This window comes from Cyprinus carpio, chromosome B2 (assembly GCF_018340385.1).
Source record: "Cyprinus carpio isolate SPL01 chromosome B2, ASM1834038v1, whole genome shotgun sequence".
In the NCBI taxonomy this organism is placed as follows: Eukaryota; Metazoa; Chordata; class Actinopteri; order Cypriniformes; family Cyprinidae; genus Cyprinus; species Cyprinus carpio.
Window position 1 is genome coordinate 11,063,769 of NC_056598.1, and position 26,669 is coordinate 11,090,437.

General features: G+C 36.9%; 2 protein-coding genes across 3 annotated transcripts; both read left to right on the forward strand.

Moving 5' to 3' along the window:
• Positions 1-174: 174 nt before the first annotated feature.
• On the forward strand, positions 175-3,440 carry LOC109110713 (major histocompatibility complex class I-related gene protein-like). The gene is made up of 6 exons (XM_019123698.2): positions 175-487; positions 634-801; positions 1,231-1,494; positions 1,761-1,853; positions 2,074-2,088; positions 3,218-3,440. The coding sequence occupies exons 1-6, from the start codon at positions 430-432 to the stop codon at positions 3,361-3,363; spliced, it is 744 nt and encodes a 247-aa protein (XP_018979243.1). The 5' UTR covers positions 175-429; the 3' UTR covers positions 3,364-3,440.
• Positions 3,441-6,559: 3,119 nt separating this feature from the next.
• Positions 6,560-26,291, forward strand: xrn1 (5'-3' exoribonuclease 1). 2 transcript variants are annotated; one of them, XM_042718011.1, is made up of 42 exons: positions 6,560-6,792; positions 7,880-8,112; positions 9,580-9,677; positions 9,943-10,052; positions 10,119-10,229; positions 10,584-10,669; positions 10,745-10,832; positions 10,932-11,100; positions 11,193-11,260; positions 11,618-11,752; positions 13,036-13,105; positions 13,325-13,427; positions 13,534-13,623; positions 14,025-14,181; positions 14,258-14,377; positions 14,468-14,637; positions 15,140-15,257; positions 15,359-15,454; positions 16,875-16,975; positions 17,091-17,222; positions 17,528-17,690; positions 17,799-17,912; positions 17,993-18,091; positions 18,253-18,368; positions 18,692-18,838; positions 18,938-19,027; positions 19,131-19,266; positions 19,352-19,408; positions 19,491-19,623; positions 19,703-19,772; positions 20,225-20,420; positions 21,657-21,749; positions 21,835-21,927; positions 22,260-22,349; positions 22,557-22,634; positions 23,022-23,138; positions 23,247-23,388; positions 23,530-23,696; positions 24,008-24,121; positions 24,231-24,330; positions 24,425-24,582; positions 25,316-26,291. In XM_042718011.1, exons 1-42 carry the CDS (start codon positions 6,718-6,720, stop codon positions 25,592-25,594), a joined length of 5,082 nt encoding a protein of 1,693 aa, XP_042573945.1. In that variant the 5' UTR covers positions 6,560-6,717; the 3' UTR covers positions 25,595-26,291. The 2 variants fall into 2 exon arrangements, with proteins under 2 accessions (XP_042573945.1, XP_042573944.1); XM_042718010.1 differs by having other exon boundaries at positions 6,561-6,792; positions 21,654-21,749.
• The last annotated feature ends 378 nt before the right edge of the window (positions 26,292-26,669 follow it).

Sequence of the window (26,669 nt, forward strand, 5' to 3'; positions counted from 1 at the left end):
CTGGTTTCCAAACACTTTTTCTGATTCAAATGTAATTTTGATAGTCTTAAGGATAGGGAGGGAGACTAAAAAGTCTCTCCAGTGCAGTTTCTATTCAATATTTTTGTTGTTATAGCTGTTAAATGTCAACTTCAGGTCAGTGTTTATATGTTAAAGACCCTGGTGTGACAGGCTCCCTCCTCAGGTTGTCCTGGTAACAGCCAATCACGCGCAAGTGCTCGCGCTGTCTACTAACGTTTTAAGCTAAACCTGCACACTGCGCTCGACGCTTTTAGACTTGCGCTGGATTCTGCACACTTCAGAGTCGTCTTTCAAAAAACTGTGCAGTGTTAATGAGAATGCTACAAATAGAAACCGAAAGAAAGCGAGTCAAGATTCAAACCAAAACAAACTATTGCCGTCGCCGCTCGCGCTTCATATTACGCAGAAATGCTCCTCTTTGCGACCTTCGCGTTTCTTGTAGATTTATCCTGGGCTCTTCCAACAGGTAAGTCTTTTATCCTGTTATAGCAAGCATCTTTAGCATTCCTAACCAGGAATTGATGTTCTATTGCTCATATTTTCCTCCATTATGATCTGTTGTTTTAATTATGGTCAAGCGATAAAGCCATCATGTGTTGTTGTTGTTGTTAGATATCATTATTCAATTCGAGCGCAGTGTTTTGCTAAACGGGACCGTAGTTGAGAGGATCCTTGTCAGTGATGCAAATTTAAAGGGACATTTCGACAAGCAACCTGTTGTCAGACCCATTCAAGACGAAGTCCTGAAGACGATGGTGGAGAATGATCATGAAACATCAAGTAAAGAATCTTAATGCAGCAATGTATGAAGTTTAGCATTAGAGAAGGAACAGTGATATTTTTAACGATACTGATTTTTTTAATGTGCTAAACTAATATATAAAACCTATTTTTAGTAACGTTAGTTATATTTTTAATATATAAAATGTATTTTCCTACTTGTTTTGGGTTAAGTTCAAAATGTATAAGTGAGTAAATTATAGTAAATGACTGTTACTTTAAAATGTAAAACACCCAGTGTTTGAGTTTGAGCATGCGCTTTACTGTTGAGCATACTGTGGTGTAATGCTGTTGTTGGATGCTATTCTTTAGAGATCCACCAAGGGGTGCAATTTATTGGATTAAGTAAAAAAATATCTGATCTATGTTAATAAATATTGGTCTGTCATGCAGCCACTCTGTGACAATATTTCCATCTTTATTTTTCAGGTTATGGCACATATATACGTTTGAGGGAATGTAAGCTGCGAGGATATCGAGTCCTGCAGCTGTCCGACCGGTTTCAGCTCAATGGCAAAGATTATTTGACTTTAGATTCAGACAGAGATTCGTGGACAGCGTTGATGCCAGAGGCGCATGATCTAAAGAAGTCATGGACGCTTAAGGCCGAGCATGCGAGTCTAGAGAAAACTCACCTGAAAGAAGAATGTGAGGAATTCGTTAAACAGATAAATGATGCACAGAATCAAGAAGGTGAAAACTTATGATGATTATTTGTTAGAATATTGATGCAACTTTATGAAAATCCTACTTATTAAAAAATGTTGTTTGACTTAAAAACAGTTGTTGTTGCAATACGAGGCACAATGACTTTCCATTTTTTTAATACACCACACTTTTGTGGGTATCTACTTTTAACATTTTATGAATAATATAATCATATTTTAAAAAAATATTTAAGACTACAAGATTCATAACTATGAATCTAGAGTTTATATTATCTGTTGAATGTTTTTCAGGGCTTGGTGTGTTAAGAGTGATGGCTCCAGTTCTCGCCACTTTTCTCTTCACTGTATTTGTCTTTATGAGCCTCCTTATCTTCAAGCGACACGGTAAGCACACGACTGGAATCATGTGCTAGCACGTGTTTTTGTGAAAACACCACTGCATACCATTCAAACCACTAGCAAAGATTTTTATTTTTTAATGGATAAAAAAATGAAAAGATCACAAGAACATAAAAATATGTTTTGTTTGGTGTCAATCACATCACATGTAACAAGGGCTCATTCTCCTTTCTTTGTCTTGCTCTTCCTCTTTTGCTCGACGCAGGTCATCACCCAGGAGGTGAGATGTTTTATATTATTTATCAAATGCTTAAATTGCTGCAATATAAAGGCTGACAGAGGATTACATATTGACGCTGATACAGCTGTCTCTGTGCACCGGATGGCACTCAGTGGTCTAAGGTTCCCAGACACAGATGATCTGTAGGGCATGCCTATTATCCTAGTTAATAAGAAGTGAATTTCAATAAAATGGATTTAATAGTACAACTTGGTTTATAAAAGTGTGATAAGGGTGTATATTCACTTTATATTTAACTACTTTGGCCACACTTTACATTACAGTGATACAGTGTAATTAAAAACGTTGTGAAAATGTTTTGTTTTTTGTGGTTACAATAAAGTCCAAATTTTACTATCAACCTTGCTAAAGGGTTACAGCAACAAAAATTTCCTTCAGTAATTGTTCTAGTGGGTCTTACAGAAAGTAAATACAATCCAATAAAAAAAAAACATAGAGAAGGTTTTTGATGTTTCATACTGTTTCTAAAAAGCTATTATGTACATACATTCCTCTAAGGAACAGTTCACTCAAAAATGTATTCACCGTCTGGCCATCCAAGATGTAGATGAGTTTGTTTCTTCATCAGAAAAGATTTGGAGAAATTCAGCATTACATTACTTGCTTACCAGTGGATCCTTTGCAGTGAATGGGTGCTGTCAGAATGAGAGTCCAAACAGCTGATAAAAACATCACAATAATCCACATAACTCTGAAGCAACGGTTTGAAGTTAAAATTATGTCTTGATGCATTTGTTTATTAGAAACAGTTCAGATTTTCCCTTCACGACATGTTAATTAATGCATTTGAGTCATGTTGGGGATGTTTTTATTAGCAGTTTGAACTCTATTATAGCACCCATTCACTGCAGAGGATCCGTTGATCAACTGATACAATGCGTAATGTCTCATAATCTGTTCCAGTGAAGAAACTAGGTGATCTCCATATTGGATGGCCTGAGAATGAGTAATCTTAAAGCAAATTTTCATTTTTGGGTGAGCTGTTCTTTTAAAAGGTCAACACCACTGAACTAGCCAAGGATGTGTAAAATTAGTCATACCTGACAGGTGTGTCCACATGCTTTTATGCTGTTGATTGTCAGATGTGTTATTTACGGCTTTCCTCTAGGTGTTTTAGGCTCAATTATCCACTATCCAGCCCATCATCTTGAAGCACCATTGAACAACAAACAGAGTCAAAAGGACATCTCTCAAGTTCCAATGCTGAAAGTTCCCAATAGCAATCACCTAACCTGCCCAACCACATTATTGTGAAGAGTCAACTCTGTGTCATAATTTCAGAAGTCTTAGACTGATTTGAAAGTTCAGTAATAAAATTGTTCAAAAGTAAATATCATTATATGTCTTTTTTTATATTATTATTAGGGGCCAGGCACCAAAGGTGCGTAGGCACCTATTGTATCTGTTGGCATTCTTCTTCTTCCGCTCTTGAGTCTATGGCAGCCCAAAGAACTGATTGCGGGAAAGTTGTGAAATTTGGCACACTGATAGGGGACAGTCAGAGCAGTCACCATAGCAAATTTGGAGTCTCTAACTCAAACTCTCTAGCGCCACCACTTGTCCAAATTTTCACTCATGTTAATGCTAATAAATAAATCCTTGGCTCATGCTGAGTCGAATGAAGTCCAAAATGTAAAAATCGTAAGGTTTAGTTTATTCTCTATTTTAAATTGTTCGCAAAACTTACTTTTTCGAACTCGTCCTAGACGGTTTGTCTGATTCTCACCAAAATGAGCTCAGATCATCTTCAGACCATGCTTGCAAAAATTAATGGAATTCAAGTTGATTCATTCATTTTCAAATAATGCGCTAACGAATTTGACGAAAAGCACACAAAAATGGATCTGAGGCTGTATCTCCGCAATGGTTTGGCGTATTGAGACCAAACTTGGTGTGTGTTATAACAAGCATGACCTGAGACTACCTGCAGTGGTTTGGCGCTGTGCCACCTAGTGGTCAGGAGATATGAAAAATGCATATTTTTGCTTATAACTTTTGAAAATCACAAGATTAGATTAGATTGGGTGCATCATGCTGAGTCGAATGATTCCCAATTTTCTCATGTCAGGCATTTTGGGCGTTGGCCATTTTGAATTTTGTAGTAAGATGCTATATTTTACAAACGCATCGACGTATTGTTATGAAACTTGGTATGCTTCTTCGGCACCATGGCCTGATGTTACTCAAAAATTTGGGGGGCAGCACAACCTTGTGGTCAAAATTTGTAATGAAATTTCTAAAAATGATAATAACTTTTGTTAACACTAGCCTATTGTAATGAAACTGGTTTTAATAGATTTCTTGGATCATGCCGAGAACATCAATACCAATTTTGATTCATGTTAAAACCTATTTTTTCAAACTCCTCTTAGATCGTTGGTCCGAATTTTACCAAATTTGACTCGGATCATCTTCAGACCAAGCTGGCAAAAAGTTATGGATTTCGTGTCGATATACTAAGCGGTTTTCGTTTAGCGCATCAACTAATTTGCTGGAAAGATGCCAAACTGCATCTGAGGCTGTATCTCTGCAAAGATTTTACATATTGACACCAAACTTTGTATGTGCCATTGTCACCTCACACTGACCAGGCCACACCATTTTGGTAATGGCGCCACCTATTGGTCAAGAATGATAAACTATTCATTAACCATTAATTATCAAATTTCCAAAAATCTAATTACTTTTGATTGCATTAGCCTATTATAATGAAAATGTTCTCAAAATATTCCTTGGATCATGTCGACAACATAGATACCAATTATGCCATTGTGGGCCGAACTTCCTGTCCACCATTTTGATTTATATAGAAAACCTACTTTTTCTAACTCCTCCTCGACCATCGGTCCGATTTTCGCCAAAATCGAATCAGATCATCATTAGACAGTGCAGACAAAAAGTTATGGAATTTGTGTTGATTGACAAAACCATTTTTGTATAGCTCCGCATAAAAAATTTGAGGAATTATGCCAGATTATGTCTGAGGCTGTATCTCTGCAAAACCTTAACGTACTGACACCAAACTTTGTGTGTGCCATTGTTACCTCACACAGAACACATCACTTTTCAAAAATCCACACATATTTCAAAAAAGATATCCACAAAAAAACATTACGAGAAGTTGTGTTTATGATTTTTTTTAGCCAATTTGCTTCAAATTATAATAAACTTGCTTTAATTACTAATTTTTGCAGTTGGCCTGAAGCTCCATGCCATGCTTAGCTCCTCATTTTGCTGTTGGAGTGCTTGGCCTCTTAATTGCTGGATTATTAAAAATGCTTTTGCTTGAAATGATCTTGAAAGCTTAATTTTTAATTGTGTTAGTAGAATTGTATGCATAACATACTGCAGCAGAATATTTTTGCACAGAGTTTAACATCAATTTCCATGCCTTCAAAAAGCAGTTTAGCTTTTATATGGTTATTTTTTTATATATTATTTTTTTCTGTAGTTGTTGTCCTTTTATGCTACTCACTGATGATCTACCATTTTATATAGCACAATCTGATTCATTCTCTTGTGTGTAATGTCAGCTAGACATACTAGTTTTTGATGTGTAATATATTACATTTTCCCTCACTAAAGCATCTGTATACCAAAAGATCCTCTTGTATTCAATATTAGCAGTATTTCTGTGTGTGTGAATTCATGCAAAAAGACCAAAATCAGCAAATAACCAAATAAAACTTTTCCTTATATCTCATAATAGGTCTACTCCTTCATTATTCATTGCACTTTTTATTTATTTTCTCTAATAAAGGTGGAATAGTTTTATTCAATATAATAGTGTTATATGACTGTTATATATTAAAATATGAATTATATAATAATAATATATTGTTCCTTTTCAGAGATAAACCAATTAATGTATTAATTATAATTATTATTTCTGTATTATTGTTATGTTGTTAATAGTTATTATAATTTTAATGGTTTTAATTAATAAGCATTATTATTATTTATAATAGAAAAGTTAATGCATAAAAATAAAACTATTTATGTGATAACTATTTTATGCGTTACACACATTCACATTTATGAATTTGGTTCGTCTCCCTTTCATCTTCTGTGGAAGCAAAGTCCCTTTAAGGGTATTCTGTAGTCTTTGGTTTACATTGTAAGTTACATTTACAGAATGTAGGCCTAACTCACTGGTGAACTACACTTAACCTTGGCCAAGAGAGTGGGAATGTTGTCGTGTCAAATTGCTTCTTTTTTTCTCACATTACATCACATCTCTAGTGGTAGCTTTTGTTTCTGCCGGAAGAGTGTGCTGGTCGTACAGTTCTAGGATATTTCTTATACATTTCTTATAGTTATCAAAATTAAATAATTTGAAAATACTTGTACATTTTCTCCTACATAACTTGCTAGTTCTAAGACGTTTATCTAGTTTAATATTATGTTTCTAGTGTTTAATGAGTGTCGGAACGATATTACAAGATGTTACATCACGCGAGTTTCCACACGGACGTTTCATTGGCTGGACAGTAACAGCTCATACAGAAACAAAACCGACTAGCAACATCACTCTATGAAATTCTGCTCACATTGGCTTCTGATTAAGGTTTCTCTTCATTACTGTTGTTTGAAGACTTACACGAGAAGATGGGAGTGCCTAAATTTTATCGATGGATATCGGAGCGGTATCCGTGTCTGAGTGAAGTTGTCAAAGAGCATCAGGTGAGCTAGTTTGGCTAAATATAACAGGCCGCATAGAGATCATTTACAGCTCTGTGAACAGAAGCTCAAACCTTACACATAACAGACACCAAAACCTTAGTTTGACTGTCCCTCCACCATGAATATGTTTTGTATATGGAGGATTCTGAACGAGCTACCGATCATTAATATTCAGACAGCTGTGACGAGGATCACAAACTCAAACAGTAACGTTAGCAGGTGATTCGAGTTCCCAATCAGCAACTTTTCTGACCGTTACTCGGAACGCCGCTAATAAAGCACATATTTGGCCTTCTGGGTTTGTTTTTACAATATGCCGTTAACGTTTAAGTCACAAAATAATTTTTTTGAAGAGTGAAGGACCACCATCATGCCTTCCTTGTCAAACCCCAATGAGTGTTAAATATATATTACTGGACTGCGCTGTTTTAAATATTAATAAGACAACATTTTTATTAAGCGATATGTTTGACGGATGTATTTATTAGCTGAATGTACTTTAGAATTCATCTTAGATGTTTTATGTGGCTCTTTAATTGTATGACTCCTGTTATTCACTTTGTTCTTGGTGCTGACATGGCTTTAAAAACAAATACATTTAATAATAACAATTCGGTTATGTGTACATTTTTGTTTTTATTTTAATTTTAGTAGTTTTGTTATGTGCATTTTTATATTTATGTATAGTTTTTATTTTATTTTTCAGTTTTAGTCATTTTACAGCTTCAACATAAACTGATTTGTTTCACTTAGTTGCAAAGGCAACATTTGCCATTTAAATTCTTTAGGTTTTCCGACTAATAATTATAATAAATCATATTTTATTCCAGCTTTATTTCAATTCTCAAAAACATTTTTATGAGTTTTAGATTCAAGATTTTATTTTAGACTAAACACGGTATATGATACCAGTATATTAATTGCATATATTCACATCTTTATCTTAAAGTTGCTTATACGTATTTCAGTCCAGAAGTTTTTTTTGTCTTTAACTAAAAAATGCCCCTGAGATTTTTTTTTCTTCAGAGACATTGTTATATTTTGTCAAGTTTACGCCAGCCAACTTGTGTTCTCTCTTTCATCCCAGATCCCAGAGTTTGACAACCTATATTTAGATATGAATGGGATCATCCACCAGTGTTCCCACCCCAATGATGAGGACGTACACTTCCGTATTTCTGAAGAGAAGATCTTTGCTGATATTTTTCACTACCTGGAGGTGCTCTTTCGCATCATTAAGCCCAGGAAAGTATTCTTCATGGCTGTCGATGGGGTTGCACCCAGGGCCAAGATGAACCAGCAACGTGGAAGAAGATTCAGGTATAGCAGAAGACCTGAACACACATACATACATATCAAATTTAGAATGAAATATGAAAGGCTTAAGGATTTTTATTTGATGTTTTTTGACAGGTCATGTATTAAAAAGTTATTTTTTTGTCTTTTACTAAGACAGCTCTTTTTGCACAGCTTTTTTTTTTTTTATAGATTAATATAAGTGTACAAATGACTTTATTAGGGAAGATAAACACAACACATACCATTGCCGTTTAAAAGTAGTGCCCGACCGATATGGTTTTTTTGGGGGCTGATACCGATATTAGGGAGTAATATCAATATATCGGCCGAATTTCTTTGTGTATATTATAGTACAGTACTAGTCAAAAGTTTGAACACTTTTCCATTCGTGTGTCCAAACTTTTGACTGGTACTATATATAGAATACAGTATATACATAAACATAATATATATATACATAAACCCATTTTTGCAATGATCACTCAAATGTGGTGATCAGAGACTTATAATGACGTGACAGATATGTAATGGAGGCAGGGCATTTAACAATTTAACAATAAACTAAATAAAAGTTTCTGAGTTTGCATGTGGCCAAATATTAAAATTTAATGGATTTAAACATCTTTAATCATGCTGTAAAGTGAAACGTCACCAGGCCGTTGGCGCCCTCTGCAGGTATTTGTTATAATACATAATGTACTCAAGTTAGTTATATAATGTATAGGCATATTACATTATGTATTTTTTAGTGTTGTTCAATAAAATAATGTAATTACTTGGTTTTGATATTTTATTTGAACCAATTATTATTGCCTCATCGTTAGTTTATATATGAATAGTCATACAAAAGCTTGGTTTTCACTTAGGTCTATTTGTGTTACTAAAAAATATCAGATTACTTAATTGTCAAAATAATCAGTAGATTTCTTGATTACCAAGATAATCATTAGTTAAAATATTTAAAAATACAACTGCATTGTTTTACTTCTTGTAATTAAAAGACATTTATTTTGTCATTGGAAATTTCATAAATATTCTATTAAAATATTGTCTTATTCTAGTGAACCAAGTATTTGTATTTTGTCTCATCTCGTGAGCTAAGTGTATCGTCACACCCCTAGTGTCGATAAGCAGTGATATAGCTTATAATTTTCCAAGTGTATGATATAGCTTTCATTCTTCAGGTCAACCATATATAATTCATAAAAAATAAATAAATAAAATAAAACCAGTTCGAATAAGGAAAGCAATAACTTTGCCATAGTAGCCTTTCAAATGTTGAAGTTGCTATAGTCATTGCATGCTTTGTATGTGCCGCCCCGCCCCAGAAAAAGTTATTTTATTTTATTTTATTTTTTTTGCTTTAACCCCTGTATATCAGTCGGGATCTATTTGAAAGTTTACAAATCATACCAACCCCAAAACATTGTATCAAGAAAATTAATTTTTGAAACACTGAAATTATTTTATGCTCTTTGTGTTTTAAAGGTCAGCAAAAGAAGCTGAGGAGAAAATCAAGAAGGCTTTGGAGAAGGGTGAAGTTTTGCCCACAGAGGCCAGATTTGACTCTAACTGCATCACCCCTGGTTTGTGTGCTCCTTTATTGCTTTTATTCTGTCCTAGTGATGTTGTATACCATTATTTTTCAATCATTGTATATAGCAGGATACATTAGAACTTTAAAGGCATACAGTTAAAAAGCTGGTTAAGGTCTACATTTTACTTTTCAATGGTTTTTAAATCATGGATAGGATGGCTGTTACTGGGTGACTGGTGTTTTTTATGGGACTTTTTTCTGACAAATCCTGATGTAGAATGTTTTGTGTAATCTGTTTCTCTTGACCTCTGTAGGAACGGATTTCATGGCCAGGCTACAGGAACAGCTTAAATATTTTGTTCACAATAAGCTGTCCACAGACAAAGCGTGGCAGGGAGTGAATGTATATTTGTCTGGTCATGAGGTGAGTTACAGAGCTTTGTGTCATGTGTTTTTCTGTGAAGTTCTTCTGATTCCCGTTTCTTCTCAGACCCCTGGTGAAGGAGAGCACAAGATCATGGAGTTCATCCGTTCTGAGACCACCAAACCGGGTCATAACCCAAACACAAGACACTGCCTTTATGGTCTGGATGCCGACCTGGTGAGCACAGTTGTGTATAACAGAAACATTTTGGTCATAGTCTAGAGATGTGCAACAGCGATCAAGTAACATTGCTGCATCATAATTATAATCTAACAGTGATCTAATCATGTGTTCATGTTTTTATACACAGGCTTTCATGTCATATTTTTATTTTTAACATTCATTATCTCCATTACGGCCATGCCCCGCCCCTGCACATGCCCCGCCCCCCCGAGTACTTGACTACTCGTTTTTAAAACCTATCGATGATTGAAATGAGAAATTGCCAAAAATGCCCATCCCTATCACAGTCCAGTTATTTTTTGTATTAATTTCAAGCATGCTTTCTCCTCCTTTCTCTCTTTTTTGTAGATAATGCTTGGCTTGACCAGCCATGAGCCTAATTTTTCTCTCCTCAGAGAGGAGGTTCGCTTCGGAGGCAAAAAGTCACAGAAGAGGTAAGTGTGGCATTATTTTCATTGCACTAAGTTGAAAGTTTGTGTTTCTTTATAATGTGTTTTTCTGGTCTGTAGGATAACAGCTCCTGAGGAGACGACCTTTCACCTGCTTCATCTCTCTCTTATGAGGGAATACATCGACTATGAGTTTTCAGAGCTCAGAGTGAGAATATGTCTCTCTCATATGGCATAATCAGGACAAAGTTATTGTAAGCAATATACTGACCTGTAGTCCGGTCATAAATTCTTTTGTTTCCATTAGAAAAAGATCTCGTTTGAGTACGATCTGGAGCGGATCATAGACGACTGGGTTCTGATGGGTTTCTTGGTTGGGAATGATTTCATCCCTCATCTTCCTCACCTGCACATCAATCACGATGCACTGCCACTGCTCTATCGAACTTACATCAGCGTGCTGCCCAGTCTGGGGGGTGAGTCAGTCCACCCGCAAATCACAAGCGCATGTGACTTTGTGACAGCGGTGTAAAGCTGATATAGTGCTGATTGTTGTCATCTCCATCAGGCTACTTGAATGAAAACGGTCATCTCAACCTTGCCAACTTTGAGAAGTACCTTGAGAAGTTGTCAGATGTGAGTGTTTGGATTTTATTTTATTTAAAAGAATGTTAAATAAAAAAAAAGTACTATGTTTTGCGCAAAGTCATTTAGTAGCACAACTGGTGTTTAACATTGATAATGATAAGAATTGATTCTTGAGCAGCAAATCAGCATATTACAATGATTTCTGAAAGATCATGTGACACTGAAGACTGATGTAATGGCTGCTGAAAATGGCATTCCTGAGTCACCTCTGAGATACCAAATGTTGACAACACCTGTAACATTAAATGAAAACTATGATTCCCGATTCATTATATACTGCAAGAGGAGGTCACTTGAGCCCATTCAGCTCTTAGTCCATGCCATCACTCTCTTCTCTGTTTTCAGTTTGACCGGGAGCACTTCAGCGAGGTGTTTGTAGATCTGAAGTGGTTTGAGAGTAAGGTGGGGAACAAATACCTGAACGAAGCAGCTGGGCTGGCAGCTGAGGAGGCTGGTGGCAAAGACATGAAGAAGAGTAAGGTGAATATCAGCAGCATGCAGCCAGACGGATGATATACCTGCATTTATCCTAGTTGCATTTAAATCATCACAAACAATGAGCAGCCTATCCTTGTTTAAAAGAGGGGGTTTTAGAAGTAACCATGTGCTGCCGCCGTTGTTTCATTTGAGTCAGGTTCAGTTTTAGTTACCAGGTTCCTGTTTTCTAAATGAATGTGCCACTGTTCCTGCTTTCACCTCTTTTGTCTCTTCATGAATAGGGCTTTGATGAATGAGCAATAGCAATGCTGGCTGCGTTGTGTAGTTCTCTAGCTGGTCTATAAGAAATATTTAAAAGAAATAATTCATTTTTTTTTTTAAACTTGTGATGCACAAAATGTATGGCAACTAAAAAAGAAATCAGCCGTAATCATTGACTGAAACGGTGTCATTTAAAGGCATAGCTCACCCAAAAATGAAAATTAATTTGGTCACCCTCATTTCATTTATATAATTTTTTTTTCCTGCTGAGCACAAAAGAAGATATTTTAAAGTATGTTGGTAACCAAATGGTTGACGGTAGCCATTTGACTTGCAAATCAATGGCTACCGTCAACTGTTTGGTTACCAACATACTTTAAAATATCTTCTTTCGTGCTTAACAGAAGAAACAAACTCATACAGGTTTGAAAAAACAGGATGAGAAAATGATGACAGAATTTACATTTTTGGGTGAGCTCCCCCTTTAATTAGTGCTTCTCCGATTATGCATTTTGACTGTCAGCAGCAGTTTCATGCACACAACCTAGAAGGAGTATAACAGGTAAATGTGTCAGCAGTGTGGACTCACAAGCTCAGTGCTAAAGAACTTTACTTTGACCTGAGTGAACAGGACACTCATAACAGCATAAAGAGTTTAATTACTTTAATTTGGGTAATCCAAGTTTTTGGCTCAATGAACTTCTTAGTTTGTGTTTTGGTTAAATAATTTTGATGTATCACTAAAAAGAATCTTCCTCTTTTGCTTATAAAAACAGTATATAAAAAGCACAATAAATGCAGTTTATACTTCTAATATGCTATATTTGAGATTTTATGATATATTATTCTGTGACGAATAGACTGAAATTTCTGTCACTGTTTACTCATGGACCACTTTTATTGTGCTTTTTATATTTCTGCTTTTTTTAGCTTGTGATGAACGCATTGTATGGAAAAGATCAATGTGAAAATTATGGATTATTCTTTTTTTTTTTTTTTTTCACACAAGAAAGGTCCAAGACTTTTATTTTATTTTTTTTAAGTGATCCTTTTATTTTTTTCAGCCTTCGGGTGACTCTCTGTCTCTCGCCGCTCTTGATGGAGTCGGGGACTCTCACAGCACTCCAGGAAGAGGTACATAAACCCAAACCCCAAGTCCATTACTGTTGATCATTGTTCTAGGACTTTATTTTAGAATTCTGTACATGTACTATGTACTTACTATAATAACTGGGTACCAACCCTGAACCTAACCTAACATTATTAAATCCAAGTAAAAAGTAAGAAGGAACCAGACAATAACACACATTTTAAAGCATTCAGCTTCTTAATATTATTCACAATGCACTAGAGGCGCAGAGGAGGACGGTGAGGATGATGACATGTTTGAAACAGAGTTTCGACAGTATAAGCGCACCTACTACATGACCAAGATGGGTGTTGAAGTCGTCTCCGAGTAAGTCTCCATTCGTTTGAATTTTGGAAAGGATGGAAGCATGTTTTCTCTGAATCTGAAAATTAATAGTTCTATGAAGGCTAATATTCTCTGTTTCATCTTGCAGTGAGTTTTTGGCCGGTCAGGCTAGATGTTACGTGGAGGGGATCCAGTGGATCTTGCATTACTACTACCACGGAGTTCAGTCTTGGAGCTGGTAAGCTGAGAGAAATTGTTGTTGTTATTAAATAAAATATTTAATTGTTTTAGTAGTTTTTATATTTCACTAAAATATTTTTTTTTTAGGAACAATGTAATTTTATTTGACATTACAATAGGACAATTACAATGCTAATGTTTATAGCTGTCTTAATTTCTAACGTTTGTTATGACAGAAAACCACCCTTATGCCCTTAAAGCTGCTTCTTTTGTTGATAAGCAGTTATTATTACAAGTATGGGAAGATGATTGGCCTATTTTGCGTACCACATTAATATTAATTATTACGATTAATCATGCAGTCCTACTTAAAAGTAGCAGGAACAAGAAACCAAATTGGGTTGATATTGATGTAATGTTGGTTTCAAAGTATCTTGCTCTCCTTTCAAATCACAACAGGTATTATCCTCACCACTACGCCCCCTTCCTTTCTGATGTGAGAAACGTGTCTAGTCTCACGTTGACATTTGACCTTGGCAAACCCTTCATGCCGTTCGAGCAGCTCTTGGGCGTCCTGCCTTCAGCCAGCAAAGACCTTCTTCCACAGTGTTACCAGGTGACACACACACTTCGTGTCTCCATCATGTCATTGTTCGTTAGAAACTCTCCCTCATTTACTGACTTCTTCCCAGCATCTGATGACGTCGCCGGGCTCACCCATTGTTGAGTATTACCCACAAGACTTCAAAACGGACCTGAACGGCAAGCAGCAGGAGTGGGAAGCCGTGGTGCTCATCCCGTTTATCGACGAGGTGCTTTAAACATCTGCATTCACTGTGTTTCTCACAATAAAAGCGGTGATGGAAGTGCAGTTTCATGATATGATATGTGTTTGCTTTCAGAAACGCTTGTTAGCTGCTATGGAGCCCTACTCTCATAAACTGGCTCCATCAGAGAAGGCCAGGAACAGACATAGCGAGTGTGCCGTCTACTGCTTTGATAAAGAGCTGGACTATGCCTATGACTCCCCCCTCCCCCAACTCTTCCCCAACATCGTCCACTGCCATGTCAGGTATGTCCTGAATCTGCATGCCACAGTACATTTCACCCGCTCGCATGTTAACATGGTAATAAATCATGTGCTCATTTTTAATATAGTGTTATACAACAATGTCTTAATCATTTCTTGCCTTCATTTTAATATGGTGTCACATTTATGTATTTACTTTTTACGCTTGTCACTTTGAAATTAACAGATTAATGAATTATTTAATATCCATATTATTAATATTAATTATTTAATATATTAATTAATAACTTATTAATTTTGATATAGTGTCACAGTTTTGTATTTATATGTCCACTTTTTCACTTCGCAAGTAACAAACACTTAATAATAATTTATTTATAGTTTTGTTGAGATTTATAATGCGTAACGTTTTCAATTTAATATGTTGTCACTTGTGTTTACATTTGTACTGTACTCTTCACATCAGTACACTCTGAACAGTGTCAGCGCTTGGTTGATTTATTTGTCGTCTTTTGGAAATAACATCCACTGTGTTTGTTTTTAGGCAAACGCCGATCCCAATAGATGCCTGGCGTGTATCACAGGATCATGTCGCGCATAAGATTGACAGAGGAGCTCTTTATTTCTGTGGCTTCCCCACCTTACAGCACATCCGTCATAAAGTAAACCATCTTCAGTCTGACTGTCTGCAGATTGTTGTTTATTATCCTATTAATGGGATAATAGGATTAATGCCAATTTTCCTGCTGCATCTCTCACACAGTTTTATAAGAAGAAAAGTGGAGTGATGGTGTTTCAACAAAGCAGCAGAGGGGAGAACATGATACTGGAGATTTTAGCCAGCCAGGAAATGGTACAGGTGGGCAGTTGTCCCCTCACACTAAAGGCAGCTTGAATTCTAGACTGGATTTTTTTAAGTTTCTTAATGACTTAATAATTTCTTAATAACTTTTTTAAGACTATCTCAGACACTAAATGACATTTTGCAAGGTTTCTGCAGGACTTAAGTCCTAAATTGCTCTCCCAAAAATTAAGGCCTTAAAAGGGAGTTCATTCATTCATAAAATCATGGCATGAAATGTTGCATGTTGGGAAAAAAATCCTCTGTATTTGTTTTGTTTTCTAATGCAAATGATTAAACATCCTTAAATCAAGATACATTTGTTTGATATGCAAACTGAACATGTGAAGTCTTGTTTTCTGAGAAACTGAAATAATTAAGGTTTTTTTTGTTTGTTTTGTTTTTTGTTTTGTTGCTTAAAGGGATGCTCCACCCCTAAATGAAAATTTTGTCATTAATCACTTACCCCCATGTTGTTCCAAACCCGTAAAAGCTCAGTTCATCTTCAGAACACAATTTAAGATATTTTGGATGAAAACCGGGAGGCTTGTGACTGTCCCATAGACTGCTAAGTAAATAACACTGTCAAGGTCCAGAAAAGGTATGAAAGTCGTCGTCAGAATACTCCATCCGCCATCAGACGTGCAATCTGGGTTATATGAAGCAACGGGAACACTTTTTGTAAGCGAAGAAAACAAAAATAACGACTTTATTCAACAATTCCTTTGTCAACAGGAATTTGACCTCTGTGTCCCCTGTGACCCCTTTGTCCTCTGTGTATGCTGCATATGCTATTCTGTATCGTGTGCCACAAGGATTTGCTGTTTTCTTTCAAATCAAAGCTAAATACACATAGAAACAGCGCATCCTTGTGGAGCAGATGATACAGAAGAGCATACGCAGCATACGGTGATATGGAGAGACACAGAGGAGATTGTTGACAAAGGAATTGTTGAATAAAGTCGTTACTTTAGTTTTCTCACAGGCCTCCCGGTTTTCATCCAAAATATCTTAAATTGTGTTCCGAAGATGAACAAAGCTTTTACAGGTTTGGAACGACATGGGGGTGAGGGATTAATGCCAAAATGTTCATTTTGGGGTGGAGTATCCCTTTAAAACAAATATGTGTCAGTCGGGTAGTAGACATATTTTCCCTTTCAATTTATTATATTTTTCTGGTCCCGTTGTCAGATATTGACATATTTGATGATGATATTTAGAAATATTTAGATATTTGCATTGGAAAGCCACTGTGGCTTATTTGCAGTGTGATCAGAAAGTCAAGTTGTTTTCTATATTCTATTGGTTGGGTGCAGTGACAATATTGACATATTGTGGTCCATTCAATTGATTCCTTTTTTTTTTACTTGGTCTTAAAAGGTCTCTTTTAAATGTGTTGTTTTATGGTAATCTGGTAATACGTTTCTCTTCATTGCAGGTGGAAGATGTTGCAGCGCTGGTTCTTGGAAAGTCTTTGTTCGTGAGCTGGCCTCATTTGATGGAGGCTCGAGTTGTGGCGGTTTCAGATGGAGAAACAAAGTTAGTTTGTTTGCTGTATTGATATTTCTAAGTGATTTGCTGTCATATAGAGTCATGTAGCTCAATCAAACTCTCTCTTTTAGTCTGTTAATAGTCTCTCACTCCTACTCTGCAGGTTTTCTTTAGACGAACCATCAGGATCTCAGATGTTGTATCTGGGTAACACTCCACCGCCTGCTGAAGTCACCCATCTGACTGATAAAGAGCAGAAGGAGTGGGTCAAAGAAGTGCAAGGCCTCTCAGAGCAGTACGCTGCCCTTTTTATTCATGTTATCTAATCATAAGCTGCAATGATTTATCTGGCTTTTTTTTTCATTGTGGTGTATTAATGGTCACTGTGCTTTTTGTTCAGCTGCAATTTACCCCATTCATGCCTATAGGCTCTGGTATCTATACAGTATGAACTCATCTTTCAATAGCAATCCTTAATCTTAGCTATGCACGTTCAGAGTCGTAGAAAGCTTTGCATATTTTTGAATTCTATCATGCTAAGTGTGTGCATATGATTGTTTGAGTGTCCATATGTAAAATATTACTTTATCTGCTTTTCAGCTTTAGCAAGCGCAAAGGCATTGTGATCAATGAGACAGATGTGGTGGTATACGCCCAGCTGCTGACAGGCAGGAAGTATGTCATAGGTCAAAATGGAAAGGTCCATTTGGAAAAGCAGTTTGCCAAACAGGTCCTGCCCTATCCCTACCAGACCATTGTGAAGGTAAATATTCGCACCAGACCAAATTTAAACAGGAATTCTAACCTGCATCTTGGGAAGAATGTAAAAGGTGTTGGGATGTTTTAAGTATGCTGTTTTTTTTCTCTTCAGGATATCAAAGCCTTTGATTCATCATTGGCACGCTTCAAGACACTGGAGGAGCTGTTTCCCCCAGGAACCTTTGTCTTTATGGTTGGAAACCCGTATTACGGTGCAATGGGAGATGTATGTACTGGTTTTGGTGCACTTCAGACCAGCTGCATTTGTTAAATGCCAGTCATGTAGGATTTTTTCTGTTTGCTTAGGTGCAAGATTCTAGTGATGTCATCAGTGAGGGACGGGTTAGAGTGGTCTTCTCCGTACCGTGTGAACCTCAACTTGATGCCTTAATACAGAACCAGCATGTAAGCCTCGAGTCCGTCAAGAAGTCTATGCCCAGTATACTTTACACTATTCTTTGTTGTTCTTCAGTTTATTGTACTTCTATTTATTTTTCACTCTCTACATATGGCCTTGGTCTGCTTTTGTTTTCAGATTTTACCAATAGTCTTTTGTTTTTGTTCAGAAATACTCTGTGAAGTACAGTCCTGGGTACGTGCTCGCCTCCCGCCTTGGTATCACCAGCTACCTCGTCTCAAGGTTCTCCGGTAGCATCTTCATCGGAAGAGGATCCAAGAAAAAGTCAGGGAATAAAACAATGCATACTTGGATTTATTTATTCGATATTTTCCATTTTTAATGTAGTCTCAATACACTGCCTTTCAGAAGTATTCAGACCTTTAAACAATGACAGATCCAAGGTGCACTGTATTTATCTCCACAACAGTTTTAAGAACCTTTAGGATTAGTTATCCGTCTAAAGCTGTGATAAATTTCATAGGAATACACAATATGTCAGGATCTTAAGTTATCGCCTAATATTGGAGTTTTTTTTTAATATTTTGGTTATTTAATTGTCACTTCCCTTAGTTTTATGTTTAGATTACCTTTGCTGCTCTGTACAGTCCTCATGGAGAGCAGAAAGCCAACGTGGGCCTTAATCTCAAGTTCAACAAGAAGAATGAGGAAGTTCCTGGCTACACCAAGAGAACCGAGAAAGAGTGGCTGTACTCCGCTGCTGTAGGGGAACTTTTAGCTGAATACTTAGAGAGGTGTGTATGTGTATTGGAGGTTGTGTGTGTGTGTGTGTGTGTGTGCGCTACCTGTGGTTTTGCAAATATTTAAAAAAAAAAATTGTCCTTGTCTCTCAGATATTCAGAGCTGTTTGACTTTGTAGCACGAAACAGTCACGATGACGTCTTTTACGAAGATGACATCTGGCCAGGAGAAGATGAGAATGGGTGTGTTTTGAATCTGTTTTAGATTAGGAGTAGTACATAGAATGCAAATCCTCTTGCCAGACTTGATAATAGTGACTGTTTATCATTGTGATGTTTTAAATAGCGCTGAAAAGGTCCAGGAGATCCAGGGCTGGTTGAAAAACCATCCAGTCAGTTCCTCCTCCCGAGCTTCATGTGATCTGCAGATCCTGGACGCTGGCATTGTGGAGATGATTGAAGAGGAGCTGGAGAAAACCAAGGTGGTGATCACATACAAACCTCAGCAATCACAATAGTTGTTTCTGTTTTTCTGTGGATGATGTGTTGATAATGTGTGGGTCACAGGCAAAGAAGATAAACAAGAAAGTACGGGTCACTGTAAAGCCCCACCTGCTTTTTAGGGTATGTGTTTGTCAATGTATTTCTATTATATATATGCATATAGACAGAGAAAGAGAGAAAAAATATGCATGTGTGTGTGCAGCCTTTGGAGCAGCAGCACGGTGTTGTTCCAGATCCTGACGCAGAGTATCATCTGTTTGACCGTGTTGTCAATGTGAGAGAAAGCTTCTCTGTTCCTCTCGGCCTTCGCGGAACCATCATTGGTATCAAAGGAGGTAAACCCAATGCAAACTCTCTGCCGTCCTTCTGCATCTCGCTTGGTCCTGCATTCATTGTCTTTCCCGTTTCCATCAGCGGAGCGTGAGGCTGAAGTTCTGTATGAAGTGCTGTTTGATGAGGAGTTTGCTGGAGGACTCACTGTCAGGTACAGAAGTTATTTCTCTCAGTGGATGATGCAAATCTAAAAATAAGGTTTTTATTCCTTATGGACACATTAAATAGTTAAAAAGTGATGGTAAAGATATTTATAATGTTACAAAAGTTAGCTTTCTGTTCATCAAAGAATGTGTCATGGCTTCCACAAAATTATTTAGCAGCTGTTTTCAGCATTGATGATAATAATAAGAAATGTTTCATGAGCACCAAATCAGCATATTAGAATGATTTCTGAAGGATCATGTGACACACTGGAGACTGGAGTAATGATGCTGAAAATTCAGCGCTGCTGTCACAGAAATAAATGAGATTTTATATTGTAGTAATATTACACCGTTTTTACTGTATTTTTGATCAAAAAAAAAAAAAAAGATTCTTACCACCACCAAACTTTTAAGCGGTAATGTATGTGAGTGTTAGATGCATCTGGTGTGTGTGCAGGTGCTCTCCGGGGCGTGGCTATCGACTGCCCCCCAGTGCCTTAATCAACCTGAGCCACGGCAACAGAAAGGAGCAGGGCTCTCACAAGCTCACTGCCATCGTCAAACCCCAGCCCTCTTCTTCATCCCATCTCACACACAAGAGCCAGCTGGGCGGCCTTAACCACTCGCCACGCTCACCGTTTATACCTACACAGGTAACGGGCGCACATTCATCCCTCATAAACAGGCCATCAATGACTCTACTGATACCCCACTAGCAAACAGGTCATAAAGATCCTCCTTTACACTCCTTGTGCTAGAGTCCAGTATCTCTGGAGCAGAGCTTTTGGACTTTAGCACAGGACTGTGATGATTTAACTTGTCTAGGACTCTGTACTTTTCAGCTGATTCATATGAATAGATTTTGAATGACATAATGGCAGATTTACTTTTAGATTTTTATATACTTTTTTTAAAATCATATACAGTATATGGGTCAAAGATTCAAAATCAAATTGATAAAAGTGATTTCCTATATATATAGAAAGCATATTAAATGCAAGTTAAATGCCTGCTTTAATGATTCGAATAACTTTTGTAAAATAAAAATGTCAAAATATGGGTGAAATAATGTTCCATCATTTAGTGTAACTGATATACTTATGTATAAGTGAAACAACATATTTATTCTGACCTGTACTTATATATTTAATATATATTTAAATTTTTTAAATTTATTATATTTTAAATGATTGAAAACATTTTGCTGATAAACTGATAAAACCTAGTGGTTTGAAGGATAGTAGCAAAGATTAGTTAGTTTTTGGGGACAGCACTTTGATCCTCCTTATATAATATAGTAATAATACTTAATACTTAAATAATACTTAAATAGTATTTTATTGACATCTAAATATTCGGGTTCTAAATATTCCTGAAAATATATATATATTTTTTTTTTTACATTTTAGTGGATGTCTTTTGTGAATCATGATAAAACATTTACGATAATCATTATTTTTTGCTCAGAGAAATATAATTAAACAAAACACATATAAATGTATGGAGAAAAAAAACAACATTCAAAGCTGTATTAAACTTTGATTGTTTTGATGCTTGAAAAATCTTTTATCATATTTGACCTAAATATATAGAAACAGGAAGGTTACTGGAATAAATCAAGTAGTATTCGTCTGGTGAATATGTGATCCAGAGCTAAATGTATTATTTTAAAATGAAGGAAGATTCAGGAAATGATATGAACCAGATTTGCATGAGCACCACAACTCAAACGTTAGTTCTTGTGTGCTAAATCTGTTAGGTTTTAATATTAAGGTGTAATTATTAAGTAGAAATCTGTGAAGTGCCAACAGGTTCCCCTTCAATAATGCAAAGGGAAGTATGTTGTTCCATGTGAAGATCTGACGGTGTTGAATTTCAATTGACAGCAGCAGAATGGCCGACAGAGTTTTAATCTCAGGGCTGACACTCAGGGCAACAGAAACTCGCCTCACAAAGCCCTCAACCAGAAAAACCAACACAAGGTATGAATTGTGTGAGGTTAATAGACCTTACTGCTCTGGGGATTGTTCATGATCCATTAGAACACTTTTCTTTGTGTTCCTCTAGGGCTCTAGTAATGAGAAAGAGTTCAGTAATGTATGGCAGTCTCTTCAGAGTTCAGGAATGCCCCAGAAACCACCAGCTCACTGGCAAAATAATGTAAGTAACTCTCTCTTAATCTGTGTGCTTGTGATCAGTGTTATAATCATTAACTAAAACTAAAAATGCTGGGGGAAAAAATAAGGTTATTTTCTTTCATTTAGGTTCAAATGGAAAATTTTACATTTTCATTTAAAGTTACTAAAATCAGTAAAACTGGAAAAAAAAGACTAAACAACAAAATTGCGTTTTCAAAATTTAAATTAAAATTTTAAAATAAAAACGAATTCAAAATAATAATAATAAATACTAAGAGAGTACAGTAATGATACTAAAATAGCACTAGTTATTATATGTAGTATATGACATTTACCTGGTGTTATATTTGTCAGGCTGGAAAAAGCAGTGGACTGATGCCACATCAGCAACAGCTGGAGGGAAAAAGAAAACAAAGCCAAGGCAACGACCCGTCCAACACACTTGTATGTTTTCCTATTTCATACACCACTGCACTGAATAAGTCAGCTGTCAAGCCTTTTAATCACTGTTAAGATGTCCTTTCACAATAAGATGACGTTTTACATTTCACATTTATACAGTAGCTTATATTCTAATATCAGGTTTTCTTTATTAGCTTTCTCTTTTATGTGGTATACTAAATGCTTAATAAGTTTTAATTTATTTTGCAGGCATCAGGTGGCAATATTAGACTTCTGAAGAGAAATGAGGACGTGAATATGGCTCTCGTACAAGGGCCTTCAAATAAGGTTTGTGGGGATGGTTTACCTAGAAATGAACATTGTCCTTATTTACTCTTCCTAGTGTCAACTGTATGGCTGTCTGTCGTCTGTGAAACGCGAAATAAGATGATTTTAATAAAAGTCTGAGGGTTTTTTGAAAGTCATCAGGGTTCAATGTTATTAATGTCCAATGAACAAACAGCTGCCAGTGCAATCACTATCTGTTCTTGGCTTCCCATTCAATTCATTTCTAAATAAAACCGACCGCGTGACTATGCGGATTACGGCAAGTTAAGAGGTAGATTGATATGCAGGTGCCAATCTACAATACACATTCCACATTCACTATTGTGCATGAGTCATGTGGAAGTGATTATATAAATATGACACATTATAGTATTTATATTTTTACAGGCATCTACAGAGTTTGAGGAGCTTATAGCCAATCTGAAGATCTCAAAGGATCCTGAGCCACCTACAGAGCCCAAGAACCAATCAGGAGAGCCTCTTTCCCCACAGTCCTTTGCCATGGTGTGTAATCCATGGTTCTCATATCTCCAGCACAAAAGAGTGATAAAGTAAGCTTATTTAAATGTTTTTGAATGTTTCAAGTTGTTTTATTTTTTTCCGTTCGAGCAGAAGGGAACTTTAGTATTGAAAGAAATGCTGAAGATTGACAGCTCTGGACCAAGTTCCTCTGCTCCTGATTTCACTGGTGGTCCGGATTCAGCAAGCCCCAATGACCAACAGCAGAGCAAGAGACGCTCCAGCAAAAAACTAGGTACTGCATTGTGTCCAATCAGATCCAGAATCAGTCTTGTAAGATTTCAGGTGGTACTTTACTTTGTCAGATAGAAGATTAATTCTCAAACCTGAGATATGCACAGTGAATAATAATAAGTGAATGTTCTCTGTCTCTCAGCTGCACGGATGAATACTCCTCAGACTGATGCGGCAGCAGCGGCTCCTCCTCCTCCTCCTGTGTCTGGCCAGCCACCCCTACTCCCCAGCATGGCCACTGAACTCGCGCGGGCATGCATGGGGCTTGGGATGGGACCTCCAGAGTTCACCTTCATCCGTAACAGACAGGTTGGTTCATCTCTCAAACTCCACCTATATCTGTGTAGCCTAAGATAGAGAAGACATCCAGATGTCCATATAAATATAGATGTGCAAAAAAGGCAATCATAATTTGGTTAGATCTTTACAAGAACTCTAAGAAGAAAGTTGGAGGAAGAACTTAATACCCAAAATGCTCAATACCCAAGCCATCATGATGAATGTATATTGAAAGTTCATATACAGATTTCAAGCCCAAATTTGTATGTAGTTCAGTGAATAAGACCTAATGTTTTCCGCCGCCCCTTTCCATCTCATTTGCTCTTTTTCTTGTTCTGTAGAGTCTCACAGTGTGTCAGGTGAAGTTGTCTAATGGCCTGCTGGTTCACGGTCCTCAGTGTCAATCTGAAACTGAAGCTAAAGAGAAAGCTGCTCTCTTTGCCCTTCAACGATTGGTAACTCTCAGTGCAGAAATGATCAATGTGTATCAACTCAAAAACAACAATCTCAAGAATTTAGTAAGTCCTTGTTGACTGCCGAATGAAATCATCTTGTCTTCTGCAGAACTCATTGGGTTCGTTCCCACTGCCTCCTCCCATATTCCCCGGAGTCCAGCAGATGAGGCCACTTGCGCCTCATCCCTCCATGTTTGGTCAGCCAGCAGGTCTGAGTCATATTATCTATTTTCTGTTAAATCCTGTTCTTCTAATGCAGATGTTCTTTACATTTACACTTGATCTGATGCTTTGTTTACACAGGTGGTCTTCTGATGCCCCCACAAGGCTACGGACCTCTTCACTGGGGGATGCAGTTTCCCCACCAGGGCCAGCCGTTCTATGGAGGAACTTTCCCTGGAGCACGGGCCCCTGTGCCATCAGCAGCCAGCGGATCCCACAACCAGTTTGTTCCCTTACAGGTGAAAACTTCATAATCATGTTGTCAAAAACATTGTTTTTTTGTTTGTTTGTTTTTATATACATATCAATTCTGAATATTTGAAACAGTTTCATTACTCATTTGCCATAGTATCGATATACTGGTACTAACTGCACATTTCCGTTGATGTTTGAAGTTGATACACACAGTAGTGTGTATTTTTATTCATTATGAATATAGTCCATTGTGCTGCGTGTTTCAGAACGAAGCGTGGTACTGTGATCATTTACACGTGCAGCTCATGATCCAGTGTTTTCAGCATCTTAAAGCGGGTTAGATAAATAGATTTTGAGCCACAAATAAATATAAAAAGAGGTTTTAAAATATCATGTGGTGCAACCGACATGCAAAGAAAAAAACATGAATATCAGGTAATTATATGACCCTCATGAATGTGCATCAAGGTCAAAATGTTTTTTAAAATGTAATGTAATTTGATCTGTTTATGACCAGTCAAGGTTAGTTCAGGTTGTAAAAATTCATGTGGTGGAACTCCCCAGAAACATGTATGATATTTATAAATTAATAATTCATTATATATATTATATATATATAAAAAGACAAAAAAAGTTTCTTAAACTATACTTTTAAACTTGTTAGAAAATATTATGTACACACATGTATTTAGGTTGTTATTATAGAATGCTGTATTTTTTTAGTTTGTTTACACTACAATATTTCACTGTAGCTGTAACATGCCTTTGTGTCTTTAGGTGACCAAGAAGCGAGTTTCAGGAAGAACCAAGAACCAAGATGCAAAGCAAATGTCAGGAAGCTCTGCCTATGCTGGTCAGACCCCAGGCGGTGGACCGGCTGCTTCTGCCCCAGTGCCCGCATCAGCCCCCAAGACCCCCCCACCCATCAGCACCCATGAGCCCACCACACCCAAGACACCCATGCAGAACCCCAATCCTCACACGCCCGGCTCGGCCTCCAAGCGGAAACACCGGAAACTGGCAGTCAACTTCGAGGCTGCTAAAGTGACAGACTGAAATCATTTTCTCACACTGTCCATCTCTCTCGAAGGAGAACCCCGACATTTCATAGCAGGAGACCAGATGCAGTTGTCCGTCTTCATGATTCGATCGTTTGGTGAGACAATGTATTTGTCACTCGCATCGAATTAGTTTTGTATTCGTTTTAGTTGGCATGTTTTGAGTGAAGGTAGTGGTGGAAGACATTTTTATTGATAACTGCACCAAAATGATCATAGAATCATGAAATGGGTTTTACATTTACCTCAACATTTCCTTTCTTTTTCTTTTGACCCAAATCAGACCTTTAAGCTTTTATCATGTTCACTGGTTATTTTGTGATGCTGGATTTTAATATTCAAAGTGCAATAATTCATTTTATAGACAGGACGTTCTGCACAAGGAAGTGATACGATGTGGCACAAGCTGCTACAATACATCATCTGTACTCGCGTTTCATTTTTTTCTCTGTTGCACAGTGTTGCAGTCCTGCACTGAAGGATAGAGCTAATGTTATTGCACGGTGTTACTCGGAAAGCAGTAAAGCTGTCAGACTGAACCCTTGGATCTAGTTTCAGAGGTTCAAATTAAGACCAGTTCTGTGCTCAAAGATTTGTTGGAATATTTCATAGACCTAAAACAGGTGTTAAAACCAGCTCATTATGTTCACCAAGCCAGGAAGCGCACTGATTTAAGCAAATGTAATGTCTGATTTTTTGTAATAAATACATTCAAACAGATAGAAAGATAAAATTCACAGATAGATAGATAAAATTCTACATACACACACACACACGACTAAACATGGTCGGGCAGGGGATGCAAACTAAAAAACGATAATAAGATGCCTTTCTAATAAGATGTTGCTTGAATTGTGAACATTTCAAATTGGTTTTATTTTTGTATTAGCCTACCTTTATTTCCAGGGGAGATGTTTAAGTGGTTTTAAAATGAATTTTGTGTATTTCGATCTATGGATTTTATATGCACCGTTTTACAAATGGATCAATAACAATTGTTAATATTTCTAAGCCGGCGCCGTTTTTGATTTCGTCTTCTCTGCGTATTTGTATCCTGCCAGTTCTCTTTTGTC

Bases quoted from the DNA above. Each gene is read 5' to 3' on its own strand.
- LOC109110713 (XM_019123698.2), top strand. From the start codon at position 430: ATGCTCCTCTTTGCGACCTTCGCGTTTCTTGTAGATTTATCCTGGGCT. The intron at 488-633 runs GTAAGTCTTTTA...TGTTGTTGTTAG, and splicing joins ATCCTGGGCTCTTCCAACAG to ATATCATTATTCAATTCGAG. The intron at 1,495-1,760 runs GTGAAAACTTAT...AATGTTTTTCAG, and splicing joins TGATGCACAGAATCAAGAAG to GGCTTGGTGTGTTAAGAGTG.
- xrn1 (XM_042718010.1), top strand. From the start codon at position 6,718: ATGGGAGTGCCTAAATTTTATCGATGGATATCGGAGCGGTATCCGTGT. The intron at 11,753-13,035 runs GTGAATATCAGC...TATTTTTTTCAG, and splicing joins AAGACATGAAGAAGAGTAAG to CCTTCGGGTGACTCTCTGTC. The intron at 14,638-15,139 runs GTATGTCCTGAA...GTTTGTTTTTAG, and splicing joins ATCGTCCACTGCCATGTCAG to GCAAACGCCGATCCCAATAG.